The 22367-nt window shown below is 55.8% G+C and overlaps 1 protein-coding gene across 4 annotated transcripts in view; it reads right to left on the reverse strand.

The window, feature by feature from the left end:
- Window positions 1-14957, reverse strand: part of SLC12A3 (solute carrier family 12 member 3) — a 36201-nt gene extending 21244 nt beyond the window's left edge. Inside the window, exons 1-14 of one of the 4 annotated variants that reach the window (XM_072750189.1) lie at window positions 14359-14957; window positions 13808-13954; window positions 12374-12449; window positions 11588-11683; window positions 11183-11322; window positions 10699-10809; window positions 9611-9722; window positions 9288-9418; window positions 5072-5156; window positions 3993-4147; window positions 3669-3776; window positions 3168-3291; window positions 1397-1498; window positions 376-531 (exon numbers count right to left, since the gene is read on the reverse strand). In XM_072750189.1, coding sequence (XP_072606290.1) covers window positions 376-531; window positions 1397-1498; window positions 3168-3291; window positions 3669-3776; window positions 3993-4147; window positions 5072-5156; window positions 9288-9418; window positions 9611-9722; window positions 10699-10809; window positions 11183-11322; window positions 11588-11683; window positions 12374-12449; window positions 13808-13954; window positions 14359-14640 — 1825 coding nt within the window. In that variant the 5' untranslated portion in view covers window positions 14641-14957. The remainder of the gene's footprint in view (window positions 1-375; window positions 532-1396; window positions 1499-3167; window positions 3292-3668; window positions 3777-3992; window positions 4148-5071; window positions 5157-9287; window positions 9419-9610; window positions 9723-10698; window positions 10810-11182; window positions 11323-11587; window positions 11684-12373; window positions 12450-13807; window positions 13955-14358) is intronic. The other 3 variants (XM_072750190.1, XM_072750193.1, XM_072750192.1) reach the window with 3 other exon arrangements.
- Window positions 14958-22367: the final 7410 nt, after the last annotated feature.

A 22367-nucleotide genomic window follows, 5' to 3' on the forward strand; every position in this document is an offset into this window, starting at 1 on the left:
CTGGAAAGCCAGGTTCGAATTGAGAATTCTAGGCTTTCCTGGAGTTCCATATCCTGTCCCCAACCGGGCACTGTCACCCTGGGATCCTTGTTTGCGTGCATGTAGACACCACACCGTGTCCATCTGCCCTTTGGTCAGCCAGGGCTAGGTGCGTACCCCAGTGGGCTGGCCACTTCAAGAGGATGGCCCTGGGCAGGCAATTTCATGGTCCTGGGTGGCAGGAGGACAGTCCAGAATGTTCCCATAGGCTCCTCACCCCATGAGGCTGGAGGGTGATGCAGGCCCCCTGGCTGGGCTGAAGGGCAGGATGGCTGGCTTGGCACCCCCCGGGAAAAGGAGAGCCCAAGCTTCTGGGCGACCTGAGAGACTGCACACCTGGCTTCTTGTAGATCACATAGAGGAGAAGAAAGAGGACGACGCCGATGGCAATGAGGGCTGCCCACCAGGTGAGAAGGAACATGATGACCACAGAGATGACCGCTCCAAATAGTGCCGACCACTTGCTGTAGTATCGGAATGAGGGTCTCCACCCTGGGTGGAGGACGCAGGTCTGTGGGCACACTCTGGAACATTCTTGTGGGCCAGCGCTGCTGGGTGGCAATGCCAGCAGTGCCCAGAGCCAGGGTCCCAGCCTGTGCCCACGTTCCCCACCCCGGGCTCTCCTGGGGCTGGGCCTGGAGGCTCTGGGGAGGACCACACGCCTGCCTTGGCTGGCATTTGGCCACGTTGACAGGCTACGCCAAGGAGGAGGTGTCCAGCTGCTGCCAAATATGGCCATACGTCAGCACCAGCCCCGGGCCCTGTGTGTCTCACAGAGCCAAGGGAGTGAGAGGTCAGGGAAGGACCTGATTCCGCCTGGCTCCCCAGCACAGGGCCATGCCGGGGCCACCACTAGTGACAGCTGCCCCATGGACAACTGTGGGGCATCAGGTCCCTGGTCTAAGGAAAAGGTGGCCTGGGGGACCGACCCATTGACGATTTGGGGGTCATCAGAAAAGAGAGATACTTTACTGTCATCTGCCAGAAAATTTTCAGAATAACATACAAATCGATGGCCTATATGAGCAGCACCCCCAGAGTTGTGCAATGTGCAACCTGCAACAACCTGTGACTTTGGCCAATTCTCTCCCTTTTCTGGGGAATTAAGTTGGGGGCGGAGGGCACCAGGGAACTCCTCGCCCCCTGTAGACAGCGTATGAATCCCTGTTCAGGGTATACCGTAAGTGCTTAAGGAATCAGAGCTGCTATTATTATGATTATGACTTGAATGGTCCCTTGGATTGGTTTCCATTGGAGAGGTGACCTTGGTGGGCTCACCTGCACCCGTGCCTTCCCCTCCCCCCTCCTGCCCTGGCCCCACGCGCCTCCTCCCTGGACCCCTGAGGGGGCTGCCTACCAGGTGAGTTGGTGATGGAGGCGTGGAAACAGCTGAAGTTGATGAGCGCGTAGGAGCACAGGAAGAAGTTGGAGATGATGGGGGCAATGGTGTTGAGCTCAGCTTCAGGGACCCGGGGGAGAAAGAGGACAGTCTGTTGGGCAACCCGCCCAGGAGCCGCCCGGTGCCCTCCCTCGCAGCTGGGGGATTCCAGACGGGCTCCAGAGGCTCAGTGCGTCTCAACCTTCTCATCTGTGAAATGGGCCCATCATTTTGTGAAACTGATGGGCTGATGTTTTGTTTACCATAAAATGCTGGCTCTTATGAGGATGGGGAGCAGTGGAGACATTAGGGGATAACCAAGGACAATGGCTGTCACATTTTTTGTAACCACAAATTACAGTAAGAAATACATTTTACAATATGACCCAAGACATATATCATCTTTTATCTGAAACCCCGAGACCATAGGACACGCACAGTTCCATCCACAGTGGAAACCCACTCAAGAACTAGTCCCTTCCCTTCCCTGTCTCACTGGGCTGCCACTGCCCCTGGCACCCCAGACAAACTTCTACATGTGTGTCCTTGTCTTGGGGCCTGCTTCTGGGGAATCCCACAAGACAAGCACCTCTCAAGTGTCAGGACTTCTGTGCGTGATTTCATTGAATTGTCACAAGAACCCTGTCCCAGAGCATCTGGGATCATGGTTCTCAGACTGAAGTGCAGTCAGATCCATAAAGTCTGAGCTGGGGGTAGACTGCAGGATGAACAGGAAGCAGAGATGTGTTTGGAGAACATCAGTCTAGACATTCCCATCCCCTGGGGGTGGCCCTGCTACCTCTTCATCTGGTTCAGGATCCAGGAGTCTCCAATGTCTGGAAAGGCTCCCCTGAGTGGAAGTGAGTAGACTGGTAGGGTTAGTCCTAGGATTGGTGATGCCAGCATGACTGGGAGGGATTGTGCTATGGCAGGCCCACGGGGCCACCAGCAGCCAGCCCCCACCCTGCTCCTACATAGAGAGCAGGGGCCAGAGGGTCATCATGCTGTAGCACAGCCACTGTCCTTGCCTGGTGAGGCTACCTATCTGCCTTGTTGGCTAAGGAATTCAGGAAGTACTGGGGAGTATGTGCGTGTATGAACGCAATGCATGTGTGTGCGTGTACACAAGTCACTTCCTGCCCACCTGTGACACACCTGCTATTGCTCCCATTCTGCAGACGAAGAAACCGAGGCTCAGGAAGGTAAGGCAACACAGTGGGCATATGGAAATAGCCAGGATAGAAAGCCAATCTAACTAACTGGTTAACTGGGATCCTTCTCCTGGGGGCCTCCTTTACTGTGAAGTCCAAGGAATCTGGCAGCTCAAGGTCTGGGAAATGAGACCGTCTAGTTTATACACCTACGGAGATATCGATCTAGCTATTTGTGTCAGCTCCCAAGAGCTGTCCTGCGCTCTGAAGTTGTCCTGGAGACTAATTCGGACCAGCTTGGGGCCGGGGGGTGGGGGGCAACTTGCCAGGATACAGGAATGGGGAACCAGAAGAGCATGTAGGGTCCCTTCGAACAAAATAGAACGGTCCACCCACCTGGCGTGGTGTGGGAGCCACCCCGCCTGGAGGCGGGGGCAGTGGGGACCCCATGACCAGCCCCACTTACTCAGGGATTACTCACTGAGTGCCCACTCCCTGCCTGGCCAGGCTGGGCACTGGGCGCCAGGGTGAGCAGCACGAGGAGGAGCCCTGGCATGTGGCCCCCCGGGCCCCGGCCCCCCGGCCTCGCAGCCTCTCACCGATGATGATGAAAGCCACGGCGATGGCATAGGCCAGCAGGTAGCCGCGCACCGGCTCCTTGTTCTTGCCGTAGCCTTTCCCGAAGAAGCCGATCAGCGGGTACAGCTGGTCCTGGCACAGGCACTGTGGGCACAGGAAGATGTGTTCACTGCGGGCTGGGCCCCGCTCCCCCTCCCCACCCTGCAGCCCCCCCTCCCTGGGCCCTGTTTGCTCCCTCCACCTCACCAGGGAGATAGCAAACAGGGTGGGTGTCAACCACGTCCAGGCAAAAGTGGGTCCCCAGGCTGCACAGCGGACCCTCTGGGGTGGGAAATGCAGGTGCTCTTCAAGCACACCTCGGGAAGGGGCTGCTTCCTGCAGGAGTTTGCTCACTGACCCCCTGTTCCCTTCAGTCTGCACATCCATGTCCCATGCCAGACCTCAGTAGCTGTCACCTGGGGACCCTTGCCCCTGGGCCTCCCAGACACCACCTTCCCGCCCTCCCCGTTCTGCAGCCTCACCTGGAAGACCTTGGCAGCAGACACAAGGCAGGCCAAGGCAGAAGAAAGGGTGGCCCCAAAAATGCCAGCCGTGATGAGGGGCGCGAAGCCGGACACCATGCTCATGGTCTGCAGGGACACGGGGTCTGGGTCGCTCATGGTGGTGCCCCTCATGCCTGGAGCCCAGGGCACCCCAGTGCCCCCTGCAGGCAGGGGCTAGGTCCCAAGGCCTCTGAGTCCACACCCCTTGCCTGGGGATCCCAGGGGCCGCAGAGGCAGGGACTGGCCCCGGGCCCCCCACCCGAGCTCTGCTGGGGCAGACTCCCCGGCAGAGGCCGCGTGCACCTGGTAGTAGTTGATGAGGCCATAGCGGCAGCTGCCCTGGTGAGCACACTCGGTGAAGTTCCAGCCGTAGCCGCAGGCCAGCCCCTCGCAGGTGCCCGAGCCCAAGGTCACCGTGTCATTCAGGACCCCGGAGGCATCTCGAACCACGCAGGAGCCTGAAGGGGGAGCAGGGCTTGGGGAAGCTCCTCCCTCCTCTCCTCCCACCTCCCCAACACTGGCCACTTCTGCAGAGGGCGAGATGCTGCAGAAGGGCCAGCTCCCCCTGTAGCATGTAATAATACTTAATAATAACAATAATAACGCCAATGCAAATAGCTAAATGCAGGAGCACTGACGATGTGCCAGGCACCATGCTAAGGACTTCAAACAACCCTGGGAAGCAAGCCTCCCTATTGCTTTCGTTGTTGCTCTACAGAGGCACAGTGACCTAAAGTGACCTGTTAAGATCACCATGTCGTCCTTAAAGCAGAGGCCAGAATAGGCCACGTCCCTTGGCCGTCTGTGAGCACCTTACCTAACAAGGTGGTTACTGGGAGCAAGAGCACCTGAGAGGACCTCAGTGAGAGGCAAGTGTCAACAGCCCAGGCCTGGGTTCAAAGCCCGGCCTCACCATCAGTGGCTGTGTGACTCTGGGCAGGTCACTTAACCTCTCTGAGCTCTGGTTTAGTCCTCTGTAAAGTGGCGGGAATGGCAGTGCCCCAGATTGAATGTGATGAGGCACGTAAAGGGCTGGGCCTATAGTTTAAGTCCATGGCTGCCATCATCTTCACCACCACCATCATCCTTATTGTTATTATGAGTCCTCAACTCAGAGTATAATTTGTCCTCTAGGATTTTCCCACCCTTGAATCTGTGACTTAAGGTTTGAAGGGACCAGAGAGCCTGGGCTGACCACCCCCACCCCCACCCCCACCACAAACTACCACCTCCCATGAAGCTGTTCTAGTCACCACCAGTTGTCCCCAGAATAGGGTTTGAGGCTCCACTTCCTGAGGTTGCCATGTTGTCGTGGTCCAGCTCTTCCTGTTGGAGAGCCAAGTACCCTGTGCCCCTTCCAGCGATCTGGGCTGGCTACTCACCGATGGTGGCTGAGATGGCCAGGTAGGAGACAGTGGTCCAGAAAATGGCCATGAGTGTTCCTTTGGGGATGGCTACAGCAGGGTCCTGGGGATGGGGGAGGGACGGAAGGAGGGCAGGCTCTGGGCTTCCTTCCAGGTCCTGCCCTTGTCTGGGGCCAGAGGTGGACCAGCAACCCCTGACCTGGCCTCTCAGAGCCCCCTTCCCCAGGGCCCAGGGAGGAAGGACCCTCACGACTGCAACCCACAGAGCAGGATGGGACACAAGAACATGGGGCTGAGAATACATCTAGGCTCTGGGAGCCCAGGTGACCGGCTGGATGGGGGGCATGGTCTCTTACGCCTCAGCCCCTGCAGCCCCACAGGACTGCTGGCTGGGTGAATTAATCTGCATCAGGCTCCTAGATCAGGGCCCGGCTCACCGGCCATGCTGGTTGCAAGTTGATCACTATTATGCACTGATTGGTTTGTGTGGTACCACAGCAATTAATATACAGACAAGCCCCAAATTCTCCCCTCTGAGGAAAAATTGGTCCTGGGTGGAGTAACACAGGCTGGGATTTTTACCTCAGGTTCCTCCCTCCAGGCATAGACCCCAACCCCATGGCAGGCCACATGGGCATTGGGAGTAAACCCATGCACCTCCCCAGCTTTTCCCGGGCCATTCTGCACAGCTGGCAGGTAGGACCACAAATTACAGAGCTGGGGGGACCATGACATGGTTCAGCATCTCAGGCAGGTCCAAACAAGGCTGGCAACAACCCGGTTCTCTGCCTCAAACACTCAGGAGCCTGATTTGGAACCAACAGTCGCTCAGTGATGGCCAAATCCTGGCCCCACCTTGAGGACCCTGGGCCCAGGGGGAAGAGGTACAGGCAAGATCCTGCCAACACAGGGCAGACTGGGGTGTGCTGCAGAACAAGGGCAGGGAGAGAGCACGACAGGTTGCAGGAACCACGGGAGGCCTCATGGTGAAGGAGACCACCAACCAACCGACCGACTGACCGATGAGGTAGCTCTGAAGGCAGGGGATGGGAGGAGGGGAGTGGCAGGCCAGAGCAAAGTAGACACAGAGGTGCAGAGCGGGAGGGAGGCCAAGGTCTCTGCTTTGGGGGCCCTGCAGCCCTGTTGTGTACCAGGATGGAGTGACTAGGTAAAGCACACAGAGTCCCTGGTCCCTAGGCCAGCAGACTGGCCTAACTTCCCATCCCACCTAGAGTGGCTTGAATGGAGTCTCCAAAAATTCCTGTTCACCCAGAACCTCAGAATCTGACCTTATTTGGAAATAGGGTCTTTGCAAAAGTAATTAGTTAATATGAGGTCCTGCCCAGTTAGGCAGGTCTTAAATCCAGAGACCAGTCTTGCTGAAAGAAGAGGCAAGGACACACAGAGGGAAGAAAGCCACAGGAAGGCAGGGGCAGGGACTGCAGAGAGGCAGCTCCATGCCAGGGAAGGCTGGGGCTTGTCAGAGCCACCAGAAGCTGGGAGAAGAGAGGAAGGACCCCCCACCCCAACCCCCTAGAGCCTTCAGAGGGAGCCTGGCCCTTGACACCTTTGTTGTGGACGTTTGACTTCCCAAATCATATGCCAGAATAAATGTCTGTTGTTTTAAGTGCCAGTGTTCGTGGTGGTTGGTGTCAGTGTCCCCAGGAGATGGCTCCACCCGGCATCCATCAGGCCCCCACCTCTTGGCCTGAAATCTCCGTCCCTGGCTCATAAGTCAGGCACATCTGAGTCTACATCCCAGCATCTCTTCTCAGCCATGAGATAGGGACAAGCCCCTGAACCTCATGATGCCTCAGGATGACACGCGGCAGGCAGTAAGCACCCATAAATGGGAGCACTCGGGAGTGGGAACGATGTTGTGCTCAGGGACCTGCCCTGGGGCCACACCAGGCAAGGAATTGACCCCACATCACTAGGAAGTCCCTTGTCTCTGAGCCTCAGCCTCCCCATTGTAAAATTAAGCTAGTAAAGCTTTCTTCGGCCATAGCACAGGGGGACGGTCACAAGATTGCTCTGTAAGCACTAGGGGGCTGGGGAGGTGTGAGGGATTAATAGTGATGATGGGAACTCTGACATCACCCCCTTAGGTCCTGGCTCCTATGTCACCTTCTAGGGTGGCCTCTGGCCACCTTGTCTGACTTTGCTCCACGCCCCCAGGGGTGACCTACCCTCCTCTGCGCTCCATCTCCACCATCGAGCGAACACCACATCCTATTTACTTATTGGTCGATTGTCTCTCTTTCTCGCTAGAATGTCAGCTCCACGAGGGCAGGACCTTGTGTCTGTTTTGTTTACTGCTGTATCCACAAGACCCTGGCACAAAGCAGGTGCTCAAAAAATATTTGTTGAATGGTAAGTTTATGATGAAGTTGAGGCCTCTTTGTTCTAGAAGCTTGCATTCCAGTCCCTCTGCCCACTGTGGGTGTGTGGCCCTGGGCAACCCCCAGCCCTCTCTGAGCTTGGTTTGCTCTGGGTGACATCTGGGTGACGATGGTATGAGCCCTCACAGTCACCCCCGAGGATAACCTTTGTGAAGAATGAGCCACCCTGCAGCCACATGGAAAAAATTACCATGACCTTGACTACCAGCCCTTGGTACTTCCTCCCTGCTAGGCACTGTTCAAAGCAGGGAATCCTCATTCTCTGCTTTGCAATAGGAAGGGATGGTGTCGGTTTTACCATTGGCAAAGCTGAAGCCCCGAGATATTTTAAGGGGCTTGCCTCAAGTCTCCATGGAAAGGAGCTACTCTTCTGCTGAGGACACCCTGTCTCACAGAACAGGCTGAGGGCTGGATTCAGGAGGGAAGGTCCCCTTTAAGGCTTGAGGGCATTTAGGACAGAGCAAAGGTGCACCCCCTGCCCCACCTGCAGCTCCAGAACAGCTGCCTGGCCCCTGACACCTGTACACCCCGATGGTTGGAAGAGGCTGCACGAAGCGTCTGGATGAATCGCGAGGCTACGATGCTCTGTGATAGAGCTGGCAGGGGAACCGGGCTGAGCACAAGGACGGCCTCTGCAGGGACCTCGGGGCAGGCAGGCAGGCAGGCAGGCCTCTGCTGGCTGCTCCCCAGAGAGAAGACAGGAGCCGGGCTAATGTGGCCAGCTCTGATTTCCAGGCCATGCCCTGTTCCCCCTGGGCACACTCACTCAGAGCCAGGTGGGGTGGAGACTGTCTCCAAGGCACAATTCTTAATTCATTTAAGAAAATGAATCAAGGAACCCCTTTCAAGTGGGACTGGAGGCTGGGTGTGGGAGGAAGGGTTCCCAGCACCGAGCCAGGCTCTCCACCTTCACCCCACTTGCACACCATCTCTCTCCTTGACACTGCCCTAGCCCAGACACCACTGGACCTCTTGGCTTTCAAAGTCCAGCTCCGGCCCCACCTCCACCCAGGAGTTTGGCTGGAGCCCCTGCCAACGTCCCTCTCTCCTCCCCTGCTTTATAGTACTTTTTGCTTCTTCTCTAAATCTCCCATTCAATACATTTCACCACTATTCACTCAACAAACATGGACTGAGCACCTAGTAGGTGTCTGCCTCTCAGCTGGGAGTGGAGACATTGAGGTAGGCCTCAGCTCTCCAGATAAAGAGAACTGGAAGGGGGAAGAGACTCATAAATGGCCTGACGTCCACATGCAAGGGGACCCATGACTCTGGCAGAAGGGCTGGGAAAGATTTTAGGATGGAGGTGTTATTTCAACGAGGAACAGAACTTCTCAAGGTAAAGAAACATCCCAGGGAGAAAGCGCAGCAGAGATAAAAATGTGGAGGAGAGACAGGCAACATGGAGGAAATAGCAGATCCGGGGGGCTGGGGCAGGGGACGTGGGGACAGGGGACAGAGGCGATGGTGGACGGGAGCCTGGACCTCTGAGCAGTGGAGAGGGAGAGCCCGGGGCGGGGGGGGCGGGGGGTGCGGGAGGGATGTCAACCCAGCAAGGAGGTGCACAAACCAGTCTGACCTGGCCCAGTCTTCCCTCTGAGGCTGAGAGACCCTGGGAACTAGGGAGGAGACCCGCCCGTTTCAGGGTGGTCCTCCAGGCCTAGCCGGTGTCAATCAACAACTTCAGAATGGAGGGGAATGAACAGAGTTGGTTTGCTTGGCTGGGATTGAGTTGAGTTGGACTCGACTGGGTTTTAGAAGCTCTGGCCCCACGGTCTTGGAGATCCTGGGAGGACAGGGCCAGGAAGCAGGGGGACAAGTGTCCCACTCACCTTGAGGTCCCCAGAGATGTTGGCACCTGCCAGGATGCCTGTGGCGGAGGGGAAGAAGATGGAGAACATCCCGAAGAAGCTGCCGTCTGCACCCCGCCAGTCGGGTACCAAGTTCTGGACAAAAATGTCTCCTGCAAGACCAAAGCCTGAGTCAGGCCCCCTGGAAGTCTGGGCCCAGCCGGACAGGCAGGAGGCTCCCCCTCTCTGGCAGCTTCTGTGGTCCTAGGAGTTGGGGGTCGTGTCCTCCCACTGCCCACAGAATGGCCCAGTTGGGTGGACAAGCTGTACCTGTCTCCAGAGCCATGGACCCAACCTGCACGTACCCCGGTAGCTGAAGAAGCCTTTGGAAGCCTTGTCCTCAGATGGGGGGATTAGCGTCCCCACCAAGTAGTTGGCAAAGGAGACCATGATGACAAGGAAGAAAAGCACCTGGGCCTAGGGATAAAAGACCCTAGAGGTCAGACGGCCTGGCCTCACGCTCAGGGAGCCCCAGCAGGACAGGACCTGCCCAGGGCCCCTCATTCATTCATTCATCTACACCCCTTAGGCTGCCAGCCCCGTTCTAGGAGTTGGCAATACAGCAAGGTTTTTGTGTTGCTGATAAATACGGAACATGACTCTAGGGTCAGAACGAGGGTGTGAGAGGGACCGTGTGGGGGCTACTTTAGCAGAGTAGCTGACGAAGGTATCTCAAGGATCCAAAGGAGACAGAGGAGTGAGCAGCAGAGGGCATAAGCTGGGGACACTCAAAGAACAGCGAGGAGGCCAGCGGAGCTGGAGGCCAGACTGAGAGAGAGAGAGGAGACACAGGGGTGGGGGGTGGAGGCCAGATCTGGCAAGTCTGCCCACTGACGCCCCATATTTATTCAGCCCTTCTTCTCTGCTAAGCTCTGAATTTTGGCTGGATACAGGTTCCCGTGAGCATGCATCTCTCCTCCCTGCCTGTACCTTAGGTGTGGCCATGAGACCAAGTTCTGGCTGATGGGATGTGAGCAGAGGGATGTGTGCAACTCCAGGATGGTGCCCGAAAAAGAAAAGGAAAAAGAAGTCCCTCCTTTTTGCCCTCTCCCCTCCCTGCTGACTGGGCGGTTGCCCTGGTGGCCCTGGTGGCCCTGGTGGCCGCCATGGAGCAGGTGCATGAAGGGCACACCCAAGGAGAGAGAGAGAGAGGCCATAGGATGGAAGTGGTCTGGGTGCTTGAGCTGCAGGAACCACACACACCTGGACTGTTACGGGAGAGAGAAACACACCACTCTTGCTCAAGACCCTGATCCCTAGGCCTATTTGTCACAGCAGCAGAGCTGAAAGCCTAGCTGATACACCAAGAAGACTGGGACTCGCTCCTGGACTGGGAGCGAGGCCTCACAACTCCCACCTCTCCACCTCACCACTCCCAACATCCCCTCCTCACCTTGGACTCCCACTCCATGCCAGCCAGGGAGATAGCCAGCAGCACGGTGACGGTGACCACGCCGATGATGCGAATGTCATTGATGGGGTCCACAATGGGTGTGCCATGCTCCTGGGGAGGGGGACAGGCCAGGCTGCAGGCTGCCCTCGGAACAGCCCACCCTCCAGACTCCTCCACCTGGATTCACCTCAACTATGGGCGCCCTCTCATAGCAACACACAAACACAAGCAACTTCCCTGCCAGCAGAGCCTCCACAGTGGCTGCTGTCTCGGCCTGGACAATTTGACCCTAAAGGCAACACACACCCTTGAAGGGGACTCAAGGAACGGTCTTTATTTGATGATATCATCATGGTCACCCACAGTGGATCAGACTGTGGCCTCGGTCCCTGACTAGGAAAATTGGGCAGACGGGAAGGAGGGCCCGGCCCAGTCGGGGTTGGAGGGGAGCAAGGTAGGCTGCCCAGGCTCCCTCTGGCTTCACCTGGAGCAGGTCCCTCACAGTCTCCGCGAAGCCCACGGTGTGCATGGCTACACCCACAGCGTTGGCAAAAGCAAAAATGAGGCCAATGGAGCCCCCTAGTTCTGGGCCAAGACTCCGGGAGATGAGGAAGTAGGTGCCACCTATTGGGGACAGAGCCAAGAGCCATGAAACCAGAGGAGTCAGCTGGCTGGGGTGGGCTTGGGGCAAGCAGACACGGAGGTTAGGAGAGGGTAACCATGGGACCCCCAGCCCATCCATGGGGGCCCAAAGCCTTCACCTGGAACCAAGGGGAGCAGGCTGGGGCATCCCCATTTTGATAGGGAGTGGCTCAGAGGCCCATTCCCAGGGTGAAGACCGGGGGAGTGACAGGAAGGAGGAGGGCCTTTGGGGTGGGGTGGGGCCCACCTGACTTGACCCTGCCGTTGGTGGAGATAGCTGAGATGGAGAGGCCGGTGATGGAGGTCACGGTGACAGACAGCAGGATGATGATCCAGGTCAGGACTGTGGGGTGGGTGGGGATGTGGTCACCAAAAAACTCAGCTGGGGCATTTCCCAGGTGAGGAGTCACATGAGGAACCTGAGTCAGCCAACTGGTTTGCCATACCACCTAAGTCACCTCCCTTCTCTGGGCCTCAGTTTTCTCATCTGAGAAATGAGTCTCTGTCTCCCACCTGGTATATTCTGAACAGCCAGGGAGCTGATGAGCCCATGGGAAGTCACCCTCCTTTAGGAATAAAAAAGTCACCACTCAATAAGCACCTTTGGTGCCAAGTCCTATGCTGTTTTACATACATCATAGAAATCCCACAATAGGTCTGTGAGGTAGGGACACTTATCACATCCATTTTACTGATGAGGAAACTAAGGCTCAGAGAGATTAAGAAACTTGTGCAAGGTCGCACAGCATGAGAGCTAGCAACTGAACCTTGGTGTCTGTCCAGAGCACAAGTTTCTAACCTGGATGCTATGCAGTAGAGATTTACTCCAAGAGGCCGAGTGACCCACTGAGGGCAAACAGAGCCGGGGAGAGTCCCCAGGCCTGATTACTCCATGTCTAGACTCCTCTGTCACACTTCCCTGACCTCTGTCACTGGAGGAGCCTATGGTCTCTGTACCCCAAATTCAGGATGGAGGTCTGGGAGGATCAGGTCTCAGGCATACCCTCGCCTTCCCTCCAGAGTTGGCACTCACCAATGCCTGCCTGGGCTGTAATCCAGGGGAGCCGTAGGTAGAGAATCACACCCCAGATGTTGAGCATGCAACGGATCTGGGATGAGAGAGGGGTCAGAGGCCACCTGGGTGGGCTGGATATCCCGAAGTCAAACACACAAGTCCCTGTCCCCAGTCATGGCATGGCATCGGAACTTTGACCTAGGGGACCCTGGGTCCTTTCTTTGCTCTACTTACATCAGTGGGTTCCTACCTCAGTGCCCCTCTAGTTCTGTGGGGCAGGGAGGGCAGGCGTACCCAGAAATCCACCTGCCCCTCCCACCCAGGAGGTGGGGATCCTGTGTCTGCCAGCCCCAGCCATGGTCCCAGTGGCCAGCTGTTGGCCCAGGGCCTGGCATCTCTGGGGAGCACAGCAAATGCCAGCTGAGCCAAGGCCCCACACACAAGCAGAAACAACGCTCGTGTTGCTGTGGCTTCAGCTTCCAAATTTAAAGCAAAGACAGAGGCTACAGCTAAGACTGAATTCCAGGGAGGTGGGGATGCTGCTGTGGTCTTTGGCTCCAGCCAAGTTCTTGGGGTGGGGCAGGAGCATGTGGGATTTACGAGGCGGGGAGACTTCTAAGGCCCTCTGTGTGCTCCGAGATACTGAACACGGCCCACAGCCTGGAGGGAAGATCCATACTCCATATATGAGCTGCTGGGGTGGAGGGGAGCTCGCAGTTCAGATGGAAACAAGGAAGCACAGCCAGTGGGCAGAGTAAGGTCGGAATCCAGGCCTCCTGCGCCACCCCCTCCCGAAGCAGGACCAAAGCCTTCTAGGGATGCGATCCCCTCTGAAAAGTCCCATAATGCCTTCCAAAGCCAAGTTCATTTGATTCTCTGCTGGTGCTCTACCCTGCAGGACGCCTTCCCCTTCCCATCACCGGGAACGACAAAACACGCTCCTGGAGTTGTGCGTTTAGTGCTGCCCCCTGGTGGCTACAGGGGAAAACAGTTTCTTCTAATAATTCCTAGGAAGGCATTGATCCAAGCCGGTCTGGTCTTTTTTTTTTTTTTTTTTTTTTTTTTTTGATACGCAAATTTTTAAAAAATTTAAATTCAATTTGCCAACATATAGTATAACACACCCAGTGTTCATCTATTAACTCATTTAATTCTCATCATTTCGCAGGTGAAGAAACTGAGACACAGGTTAACTAACTTGTCCAATGCCACAGGACAAGCAGGTATCCAGAGATCCTTCCCAGGGTGAGATATCAACCTGGGGAATACATGGGGCTGGAGAAGCACAAAACCAGGGAAAATTGGAGGTCGCTCTGCAGATGGGGAAACTGCGGCCCAGGCTGGGCCTTGGGTCTACCCTGGCCACTAAGACCTGAGAGTCAGAGCTGCCCCTGGACAGAGCCATGTCTCCCGCACTTGCATTCCTGGGCATCCCATTCACACCCTACTTACCATCACCCCCTTGACCCAGCCAAAGCGCACGGGCTCCCCAGGCTGCTTCTCACTGTTGGTGCCTGCCTCATCCTCCACCAGCCCGTCGGTCATCTCATGGCTGGGCCGGGTATCAAAGGCCAGGGCATGAAGGTGGCTGCCTTCCTGCTGGAGCCCAGAGGCCACAGGTCAGGCAGGCACCAACAATCCGGCTCCCCATCCACACCCTCCACGGTCCAGCCTCCCCTCTGCTGCAGACCTCCCTCCGTCCCATGTCCCTTTCTCTTTCAGGTGTGTGCAGCCTCTGTGCACTGCCACGCCCGGGAGCTCATTACCTCTGTAGGAGGCCAAGACTGATGATTGTGTTGCCAATGGCTGGACAATAAACACTACAATACGTGTCCGGATCTTTATGGTTTCCATGCCCGCATTTCATTCAGGCCTCTCAACCCATGAAGAAGACAACTGTCTGTCCCCACAGCACAGATGACAGAGCCAAGGCTCAGAGAAGTTAGGTAACTGGGTCAAGGTCACACAGCAGGAAAGTGGCCAGGCTTTGAGATGGTGCCTACCTTGAGGAAGGAGTGCAGATCGGCCAGCGTGGGCCGGACCTTCCGGGGCTCTCCGGGCAGGGCGCTGTTGGCATAGTGCTCGTAGGCTGGCACCACATCGATAGTGTTGTAGCCAAAGGTACGCATGTAGAAGGTGCTGCCGTGGGTCAGGTGGCTGGGGTGGCTGCTATCACAGGCAGCCGGCGGTGGGGGCTCATCGCCCCCCAGCAGCGTGCTGATGATGAAGCGCCCACTGCACAGTGCGGGGTCCCCTGGCATCTCTGACACCGGCAGCTCTGCCATTGTGGCTCTGGGTGTCAGGGGAGGGGGCCAGGGGCGGCGGGGACGTCCTGGGTGGCTTTATAGGCTGGGCCCACAGCAGGGAGGAGGAGAGAGTTTGGTCCAAACCGCCCACGGCTGGCTGGCGAGCAGGGTCCCCGGACAGGGTGGGAGGCCGAGCACGTGCCCACTGCTGTCCTGCCCACCCCTTGATCGCGGAGATAGCAGCCCTGCCTGGGACCAGAGCCAGGCACAGAGCGGGAAAGGGGGAAACACGCCTCACCCCCGGGTCCCCGAGAGGCTTTTCTGAGTCCGAGAGCAGAGGACATCTGTGGGACCCTGGGAAGGAGTACTCGCCAGAGGACACTCAGGAAGCCTGTGAGGGGCCCCAGAGACACCTAATGACCTGAGGCTCCACCCTACGTGGTTCAAAAGCCTCTTATTTGAGTACATAGTATTTTGTTTTATTTTTTAGGTACTTAGCACTGTGACTAAATGACTGGCATGACACTTAAAAATGTAGTTTATATATACACATATATATAGGAAAGGTTAGTCTCTCTCACTTAGACCTCTGACTCCCATTGGGCATGTCCTTCCAAAGACATCTCAGAGAGTATGAGCCAGTATGTGCAAGCACCCCCAAACCAGAGTTCAGCATGTGCCCAGTGTGATGTGTAGCCCCCCACCCCGACCCTTGTCGACTGGCGAGGCCCACAGGGCAGCTGGGTACCACCCCCACACTCACTGCACAGCCTCCCAGGCTCTGCCTCCAGGACACTGGTTATAGAGCCCCAGGAGATAGCCAGCACAGGCAGGGAGGCCCCAGCGTCCCTGGCAGGCAGGGGAGCAAAGACCCCACCCTGGTGCGGAGTCAGATCAGGTTCCGATTTTGCCAGCAGCCCTGAGGCCACCCTTCGAATGCATGGGGGGCTGTAGGAGGGAGCCCTCTGGTCACCAGAGGCGCCTGAGACATTGCGGGGGCGAGGGTTGAAATCTGAGCTGAAACCAGGCAGGGGTCAGGAGAGAGGGGTTAGCAGTTAGCATGGTGCCACCATGTGATGTGCCACCAGCGGGATGTGCCACCAGCTGATGTGCCACCAGTGGGAAGGTGTGCCTGCGCTCACGATGCTGCTGAGTAAGTGGGGGAAAGGGACATGGAGACAGCCCAGCCCACTGCGTAGCGAGGGCAGCAATGGGAGAGACGCCCCTGAGGAGGGTCAGGGTGGGGACAGCAGGATGGGACAACCCCTGACCAGGAGTCTTGGAGGATGAGCTACTTCTCTGGAGGCAGGGGATAGATGGAGGCCATCGCCAGCGCCAGCCATCCTCAGGAGGGACACGGGAGACACATTTCTTCTCCCCCTCTGCCCTGCCCCTCAGACTTGGGCTGAAATGCCTGGAGTTCTCTGGACTCCATGACTTCTACCGGCAAGCCAGGCCTAGTTGACTGAGGACTTACAGGGGGGCCTGCCTGTCCCCTCTCACTCTGGCCCAGGGGGGCCCAGGATAGGTGTGCCCAGCTGCAGGCCCCGGGCAGAAGGGGGCAGCTGGGAATGCTTCACCTGTGTCGGAGCCGCAAACTGCGTTAGGGGCTCAGGCTCCAAGATGAGTGTGCTTGGCCTGGGCTCCAGGAGCCCGCAAAATTGTGGACAAGTTTGCACACCTAAGTGCATTTTTCTGGGAAGGGGGACATAAGTTTTGCCTAATCTTCTATCTAGAAGGCAAGCCCATGGGGGCAGGGATCTGGGCCTATCCTGTCCATTGATAGCCTGAAGCAACTAGAACAGCACACAGTAGGTCCTCAATAAATGTCTGTTGAATGAATGATGAAGGGGAGCCAGAAGCAGAGGCCAAAGAGCAGCTGCCACAGAAACACTCGGTGTCACCCCGGGTCAGGGGGCAAGGGGCAGCTCCTGGGCATTCTCCTGGCTCAAACAGGCATAGAGGTGAGCCGGGGAAGACAGGCCCTCGGTGACAGGCCCAGAAGATTATGATCACCGTGTAGCTTTTTGCAGTTTAGATATTCTTCATATGTGTTAAATTTTTAAAAAGATTTTATTTATTCATGAGAGAGGCAGAGACACAGGCACAGGCAGAGGGAGAAGCAGGCTCCCCACAGGGAGCCCAATGTGGGACTCGACCCCAGAACTCCGGGATCATGTCCTGAGCCAAAGGCAGAGGCTCAACCGCTGAGCCACCCAGGTGCCCCATGCATGTTAATTTTTTAAAAGACTTTTCTTGGGGCTCCTCCTAATTCCCCCAAGGCCTGCCTATCCCCTTGCCAGGATTTCTAGGCCCCCCTCTAGCTTCTGGAGAAGTGTGTCTGCAGCCCCCACACAGGCTGCCAGTGGGGCTGAGGGCTAGGAAGTGAGACTCCAGGTCAGTGTTCCACCTTCCGGGCAGCCCCCACCCGGTCAGGTTAGGGAGAAGGGGGCAGTTCACTCATTCCCTCCCATGACGCCTCTGGGCAGATCTTATCATTCTCTCACTTTTAAACTGCCACCTGACTGGCCCAAGTCACAGCTGCCCAACAGCCCCTTCCACTAATCCACACACCCTGTCCCCGGAGCAACTGTGGAAATTTCCTGATTAACATCCTGGGAGAGGAAGGGGCCAGAAGGGGCAAGGGCTGATTCCCAGGAGCATGGGGACCACAGAGAGGGAGGAGCCACAGATCTGTCGGTGACCTTGGGCAAGTCATTTCTTCCTCCCTCCATGAAAGCCAGGCCCGGGGCAGCTCCAAGGTCCCTCCCAGCCCCAGAGGGAGAACTGCTGCTTCAAGAAAATTTTCCTGTCCCTCTTCATCTCTCTGGGGGGAGGAGAGAGATAAACAGGACCCCTTAAAGGCCTTAGCAATAGAATAAGAGGAAGAGACTGTCGGCAATACCTTGCGCCAAAGCACAAGCCCCTAGGAACGGGGATTCTTACATGTGGACGGAATATCGTCCAGTAGCAGACACTCTTCAGGATGCTGGCAGAGACACAGTGCTCTCAGGTTTCAGCTCTCACGAGGCTCTCAGAGCCCTGAAGGTCCAGGAGCCAGGACTCAGAATCGAGTGGACCCCAAACAAAGCCCTGAGATTGAGTCTCAAGCTCGCATCTCAGACTTCAGTTTCCATGGGACTTGTGACAAATCGTTTGACTGGGATGAGCCTCAGCAGCAAAATGGAATCGAAGGCTGCACCAGTGTCAGTGGTGACTCACCTTGCCAGTGTCAGCCGCTGGTGGAGAGACTCAGGGCTCCTTAAGTCTCCTACTTCTCAGGGGGACGGAGAAGTTCCTTCTCAGCTTCTAGACCGAGAGGAAAGCACGTGCAAAGGCCCTGGGATCAGAGTGCAGTTGGAGCTTCAAGATAGCAGGAAGGCCATTATGGTGGAGCAGAGGGACCAAGGAGATGGGATTTTGGACTTGGGCCCCTTGAGTCTCCCGCTTCTCAAGGGAATGGAGAATTTCCTTTATCTAAGGAACTAAGGACTCAGTGGTTAGGAAATTCCCCAGAAGTGGAAACCTGAGGCCCAGGGCTAACATGGTCAGGACAGGGCGGGGCCTGCTGCAACCTCTGGATCTCAGAGCCTCCTATCTTCATGGCCACAGAGGCATTTATTTAAGCATTCATTGGGCCCTTCCTGTGTACAAGCACTGGAACTCACAACCTTGCCTGGCAGACAAGCCAGCAAGGTGACTGTGGCAACTGGCTAGGAGAGAGGGAAGGGATTCTCGGGTACAGGGTCAACACAAGGGAAGAGGTGACCGGGTCTGGAACACAAAATGCCATGGGGGTCAGGGAGGAGGGAAGGAAGGGGGGAATATGAGGTGTTTCTTCATTCACACGCATTTATTGAATGCCTACCACATACTATGCCCCGTGCTAGGCAAGGAAGGCACCATGGAGAACAAGACAAAGACCTTGCCCTCCTGGAGCTCACATTCTAGTGGGGAGACAGTAAATAAGCAAACAATCATTATAATACATTTAATGATAAGTGCTATTAAGAAAACAAAGCTTTAAAAAAAAAAAGTTAGGAGGGGCATTTAGGCCTCTCTGAAAATGAGGAATTTGAGATGAGTTCCAACAGTGAAAAGGAGCTGCCCATATGCGGGCAGGTATGAGTTCAGGGCTTTTAGACCGAGAGGAGAGCATGTGCAAAGGCCCTGGGATCAGAGTGCAGTTGGAGCTTCAAGATAGCAGGAAGGCCAGTATGGTGGAGCAGAGAGACCAAGGAGATGGGGTTTGAGACATGAAAGGGGAAACGTAGGGCCTCAGAAACTAGGGTCCAAAGTTTTTTTGTCCATCATGTGATGATCAGGTTTCTGTTTGTCAAAGATCACTTTGGCTGTCGTATGGAAGATGGACTGTGGAGGCAAGGCTGGTCAGGGGCTGCGGTGGGTGCACCGTGGGGTGGTCAGGCCAGAGGAGCGGGCTGTGGGTGGCGGGGTGGTGAGCGGTGTTGGGTGCTGAGGTATATTGTGAAGGCAGAGCTGAGAGAGCCAGCATGTGGATTCACGCAGGGCAGGTGTTTGTGAAGAAGGGAGCACCCTGTGGGGGAAGTGGCAGCATCATCTCTGAGCAAGGAAACCTGGCAATGCCAGGGTAAGGAGCCTGGCCTTCCCTGGAGTGGCGGATATCACCTATTTCTGGAATGCTGCTGAGGAGTGGCAGATGTGTGGTGAGCCGTGCAAGGCAGAAAGAATAGGGCCAGGGAGGGCCAGGTGGGCTGTGGGAACAGCCAGGCTGGACAGACGGCCCCCACTAGGGCTCTTGAGCGCGCAGGCTGGCGCATAGCCCGGGAATCCCTAGCCAGGGCTGCCTCGGTGGCCCCACCCCGGGGACTCCAGGGGCATGCGGCACAGGAGGGGGCGATGGGCCAGCCTCAGTATTTTCGGGAGGCTCGACAGGTGATCCTGAGGGGTGTGCTGACCAAGACGCGGGAACCAGAGAGAACAGTCTTACACACAAACCGCCCGCCTCCCCACCCCATCCCCGCGTCCGTGGCCCCGGTCCCACGAGGCTCGCCTGGAGAGGATGGGTATGATGCAACCCTGGTGTCGTGAAATAGCCGGGTAAGAGGATGCGCTGCTCGTCGGCCTGATTCACAACACCAGCTGCAGCAACACACCAGGGGTCGGCGGCTTCCTCCTCTGGATGCGGCTCCGCGGCTGACAGTGCGGCCCCGCGCACCCCCGCCCGCCCGCCCGCCCGCCCGCCCGGTGGCCGCGGCTGTGAACGAGGGGGGGCGGGCTCCCTGCCCGCGGGGGGGCTCACAGGCTTGAGGGCGGCGGGGAAGGGGAGAGCACACACAAACGCTGTGGGCGCCGGGGCGGGGGGTGCGGAACAACTAGGGAGGTGCCAGGCCCTGGGAAGGCTCTGGGGAGCAACGCCTCCAGCAGCGGGCCGAGAAACGAGCGGACCACGTAAGCGTGCCTGTGGCAGTCCTGCTCCTTCTAGCAGACAACATTCTAGCAGTGGACACTGCTGGCAGCTAAAGCAGAAAGGGGGAACATTGCTTGATATTTGATCGTTAAAGGAGGGAGTCCTTGCTCTTTTCCTTCATGGTCAGACTTGCTTTTCTTTTTTTAACCAATTGAGCCAACATTCATTCTACAAGTAACTGTAAATTTTCATGTTTTAGAAACAGTCTGACTAGTTTGGAGGATACAGAAGGACAAGGCTCATGCCAGTGATCATTCACTGTCCTCAAGAGGCATATAGTTCATCAGAAGAGGCAAAGCCAACAGTAACCATAACCCAAGGCATGACACCATAAACCCCCGGATTCAGAGAAGGGATGATTACCCTCTGGCTGGGGCAATGGAGTGTAATGTACAAAATAGCACAGTTAGAACAAAGGTAAAAAGATCATTTAAGGAGGGAGTGTCATACGTCAGCTTGGAGCTTCCCGGCAGGCAAGGCAAAAAGCAGGATTATGATCAGTGGTCACTATCTGATGAAAGAGTGAGATTTCATATCTCCCCTCTTCCCTTTCTCGTAAAGAAAAGGAATCTCCATCAACTCTTTACCTCTCCATCGGGTTTAGCTGAGCAGATCGCCAATGCAAGGGCAGTCCAAGCTCAGTTTGGCCACACCAATGCAGACTGAAGCTGTGATTCTAACAAAAATTCAGTCCTGTAGTAACTGATATGACCACAATTCCTTCTATCCCGATGGCTCTGCCAGGGTGCTCTCCAAGCAACCAAGAAGCCAAACCCATGGGGTCTCCTGCCCCCAGCCTTTCACTTTTATAAGTGCTCTAACCCCTGAGCTCTAGAGACTAAACTTTCATTTTTCAATACATCTTTAGCTTTCCTAACTTTACTGTAACTTGTTTTGCCTTTCTTGAAAGCAATAGGAGAAACATAGTTATTCTGCTCAATTTTGAAATCCATGGTATATTTCTAATCAGAATCCTTTTTTTTTTTTTTTCCAGAATACTCTTTAATAGGCTCTTTCATGGAGCCCAGGAGCTCCCACAGCTAGGATCAAGGGACCTAGAACCACAGAACTGTTTTTAAAAGCGCAGCTCTTCCATCCTGTCCCCCAAGCCGGGCCAGCCCTGGACACACAGTGGTCAAGGGGAGGATGTGAGCCAAAATCAGCCTGGCTCTGGCTCTGTACCACCTACCTTATGACCTCACGCCTATCCCTATACACCTTAGTTTCATCATCAAACAGGTTATTCCTCTTAGTCAATGGGTCTTTTGATGATCAAGAGAGGGAGTGAAGGAAGTATTTTAGAGGATATTACTGGCGTTCTACAATGTAAATGATATGTATATAATTTTAGCTCAGCTCTTCCACTATCAGGGGAAAAAAAAGTGGGAGAAAATTAACCCATCCTTGACTGCTTATGACACTGCTTTCTGGTATGGGCAGTTGCTAGAGTTGATTAAGCAACAAAAAAGTTGGGGCAGGGGAGAAGTGGTGGGAAGAGTTGCTCAGAATTAGGAAGCAGAAACCCAAAAGAGCTGGCTTTGGTCTTTTGCAGTCATCAGAGCGCAGGCTTTGACCAAAGCTGTGTATAAAGCAGGACATATTAAGAGGATCCTAGAGGCTCAAAGTGGGACTGGCTTCTCCTTCCATGGTTGCTTCACCAGATACTTGAAATAAGCTGCTGATTGCCTTAATACCCCAAGGTCGAATCCCAAAGGACCACTGGCTATGGTCACCCTGCACCCCAGGGTCAAGTGTAAGATGACACTTGCCTCTGAGGTTGCATTTGTGCTAACATGGGGAAGGGGTTTGGGTGCAAGGGGAATCTCCCCTCCAGATTGGGTCACTCTGGCTGGGTGGTGGTCCCGCAGGGTATAGAGATCCACAGCAGGAAGTGTGAGGGGCTGCATGTAGAACATAAGTTGGGTCCTTATCCCTAGTGGGTTGTTAGCAGCACCACTGAGCACGTGCACGAGAGAGGCTCAGGGCAAGCCTTGTCACAATGTGGGCCTGCCAGTGGTGGACACAGAAAGGCTGGGGGCCGGTGGGACACTACCAGGGATTTGGTTAGAGTTGTCAGGTGGTCAATCACTTGTGATTTCCTGCAAAATGTCCACCCAACCCTCCTGTCCCTCCGATAGTGATATTCTTCAGCTGATGTCATTTTTACTGGTTAACCCTCTACCATGAAAGACTGTGTTAGCTCTTGACCTTGGTGGGTACATGATGGGCAAGCTGACCCAATGGGCTTGAGTGCAATGCATACTTTTCCTAATTAGAATTTTTATTTTCCTATTTGGTGCATTTCAGACATTCTGGG

This window comes from Vulpes vulpes, chromosome 2, assembly GCF_048418805.1.
Source record: "Vulpes vulpes isolate BD-2025 chromosome 2, VulVul3, whole genome shotgun sequence".
In the NCBI taxonomy this organism is placed as follows: domain Eukaryota; kingdom Metazoa; phylum Chordata; class Mammalia; order Carnivora; family Canidae; genus Vulpes; species Vulpes vulpes.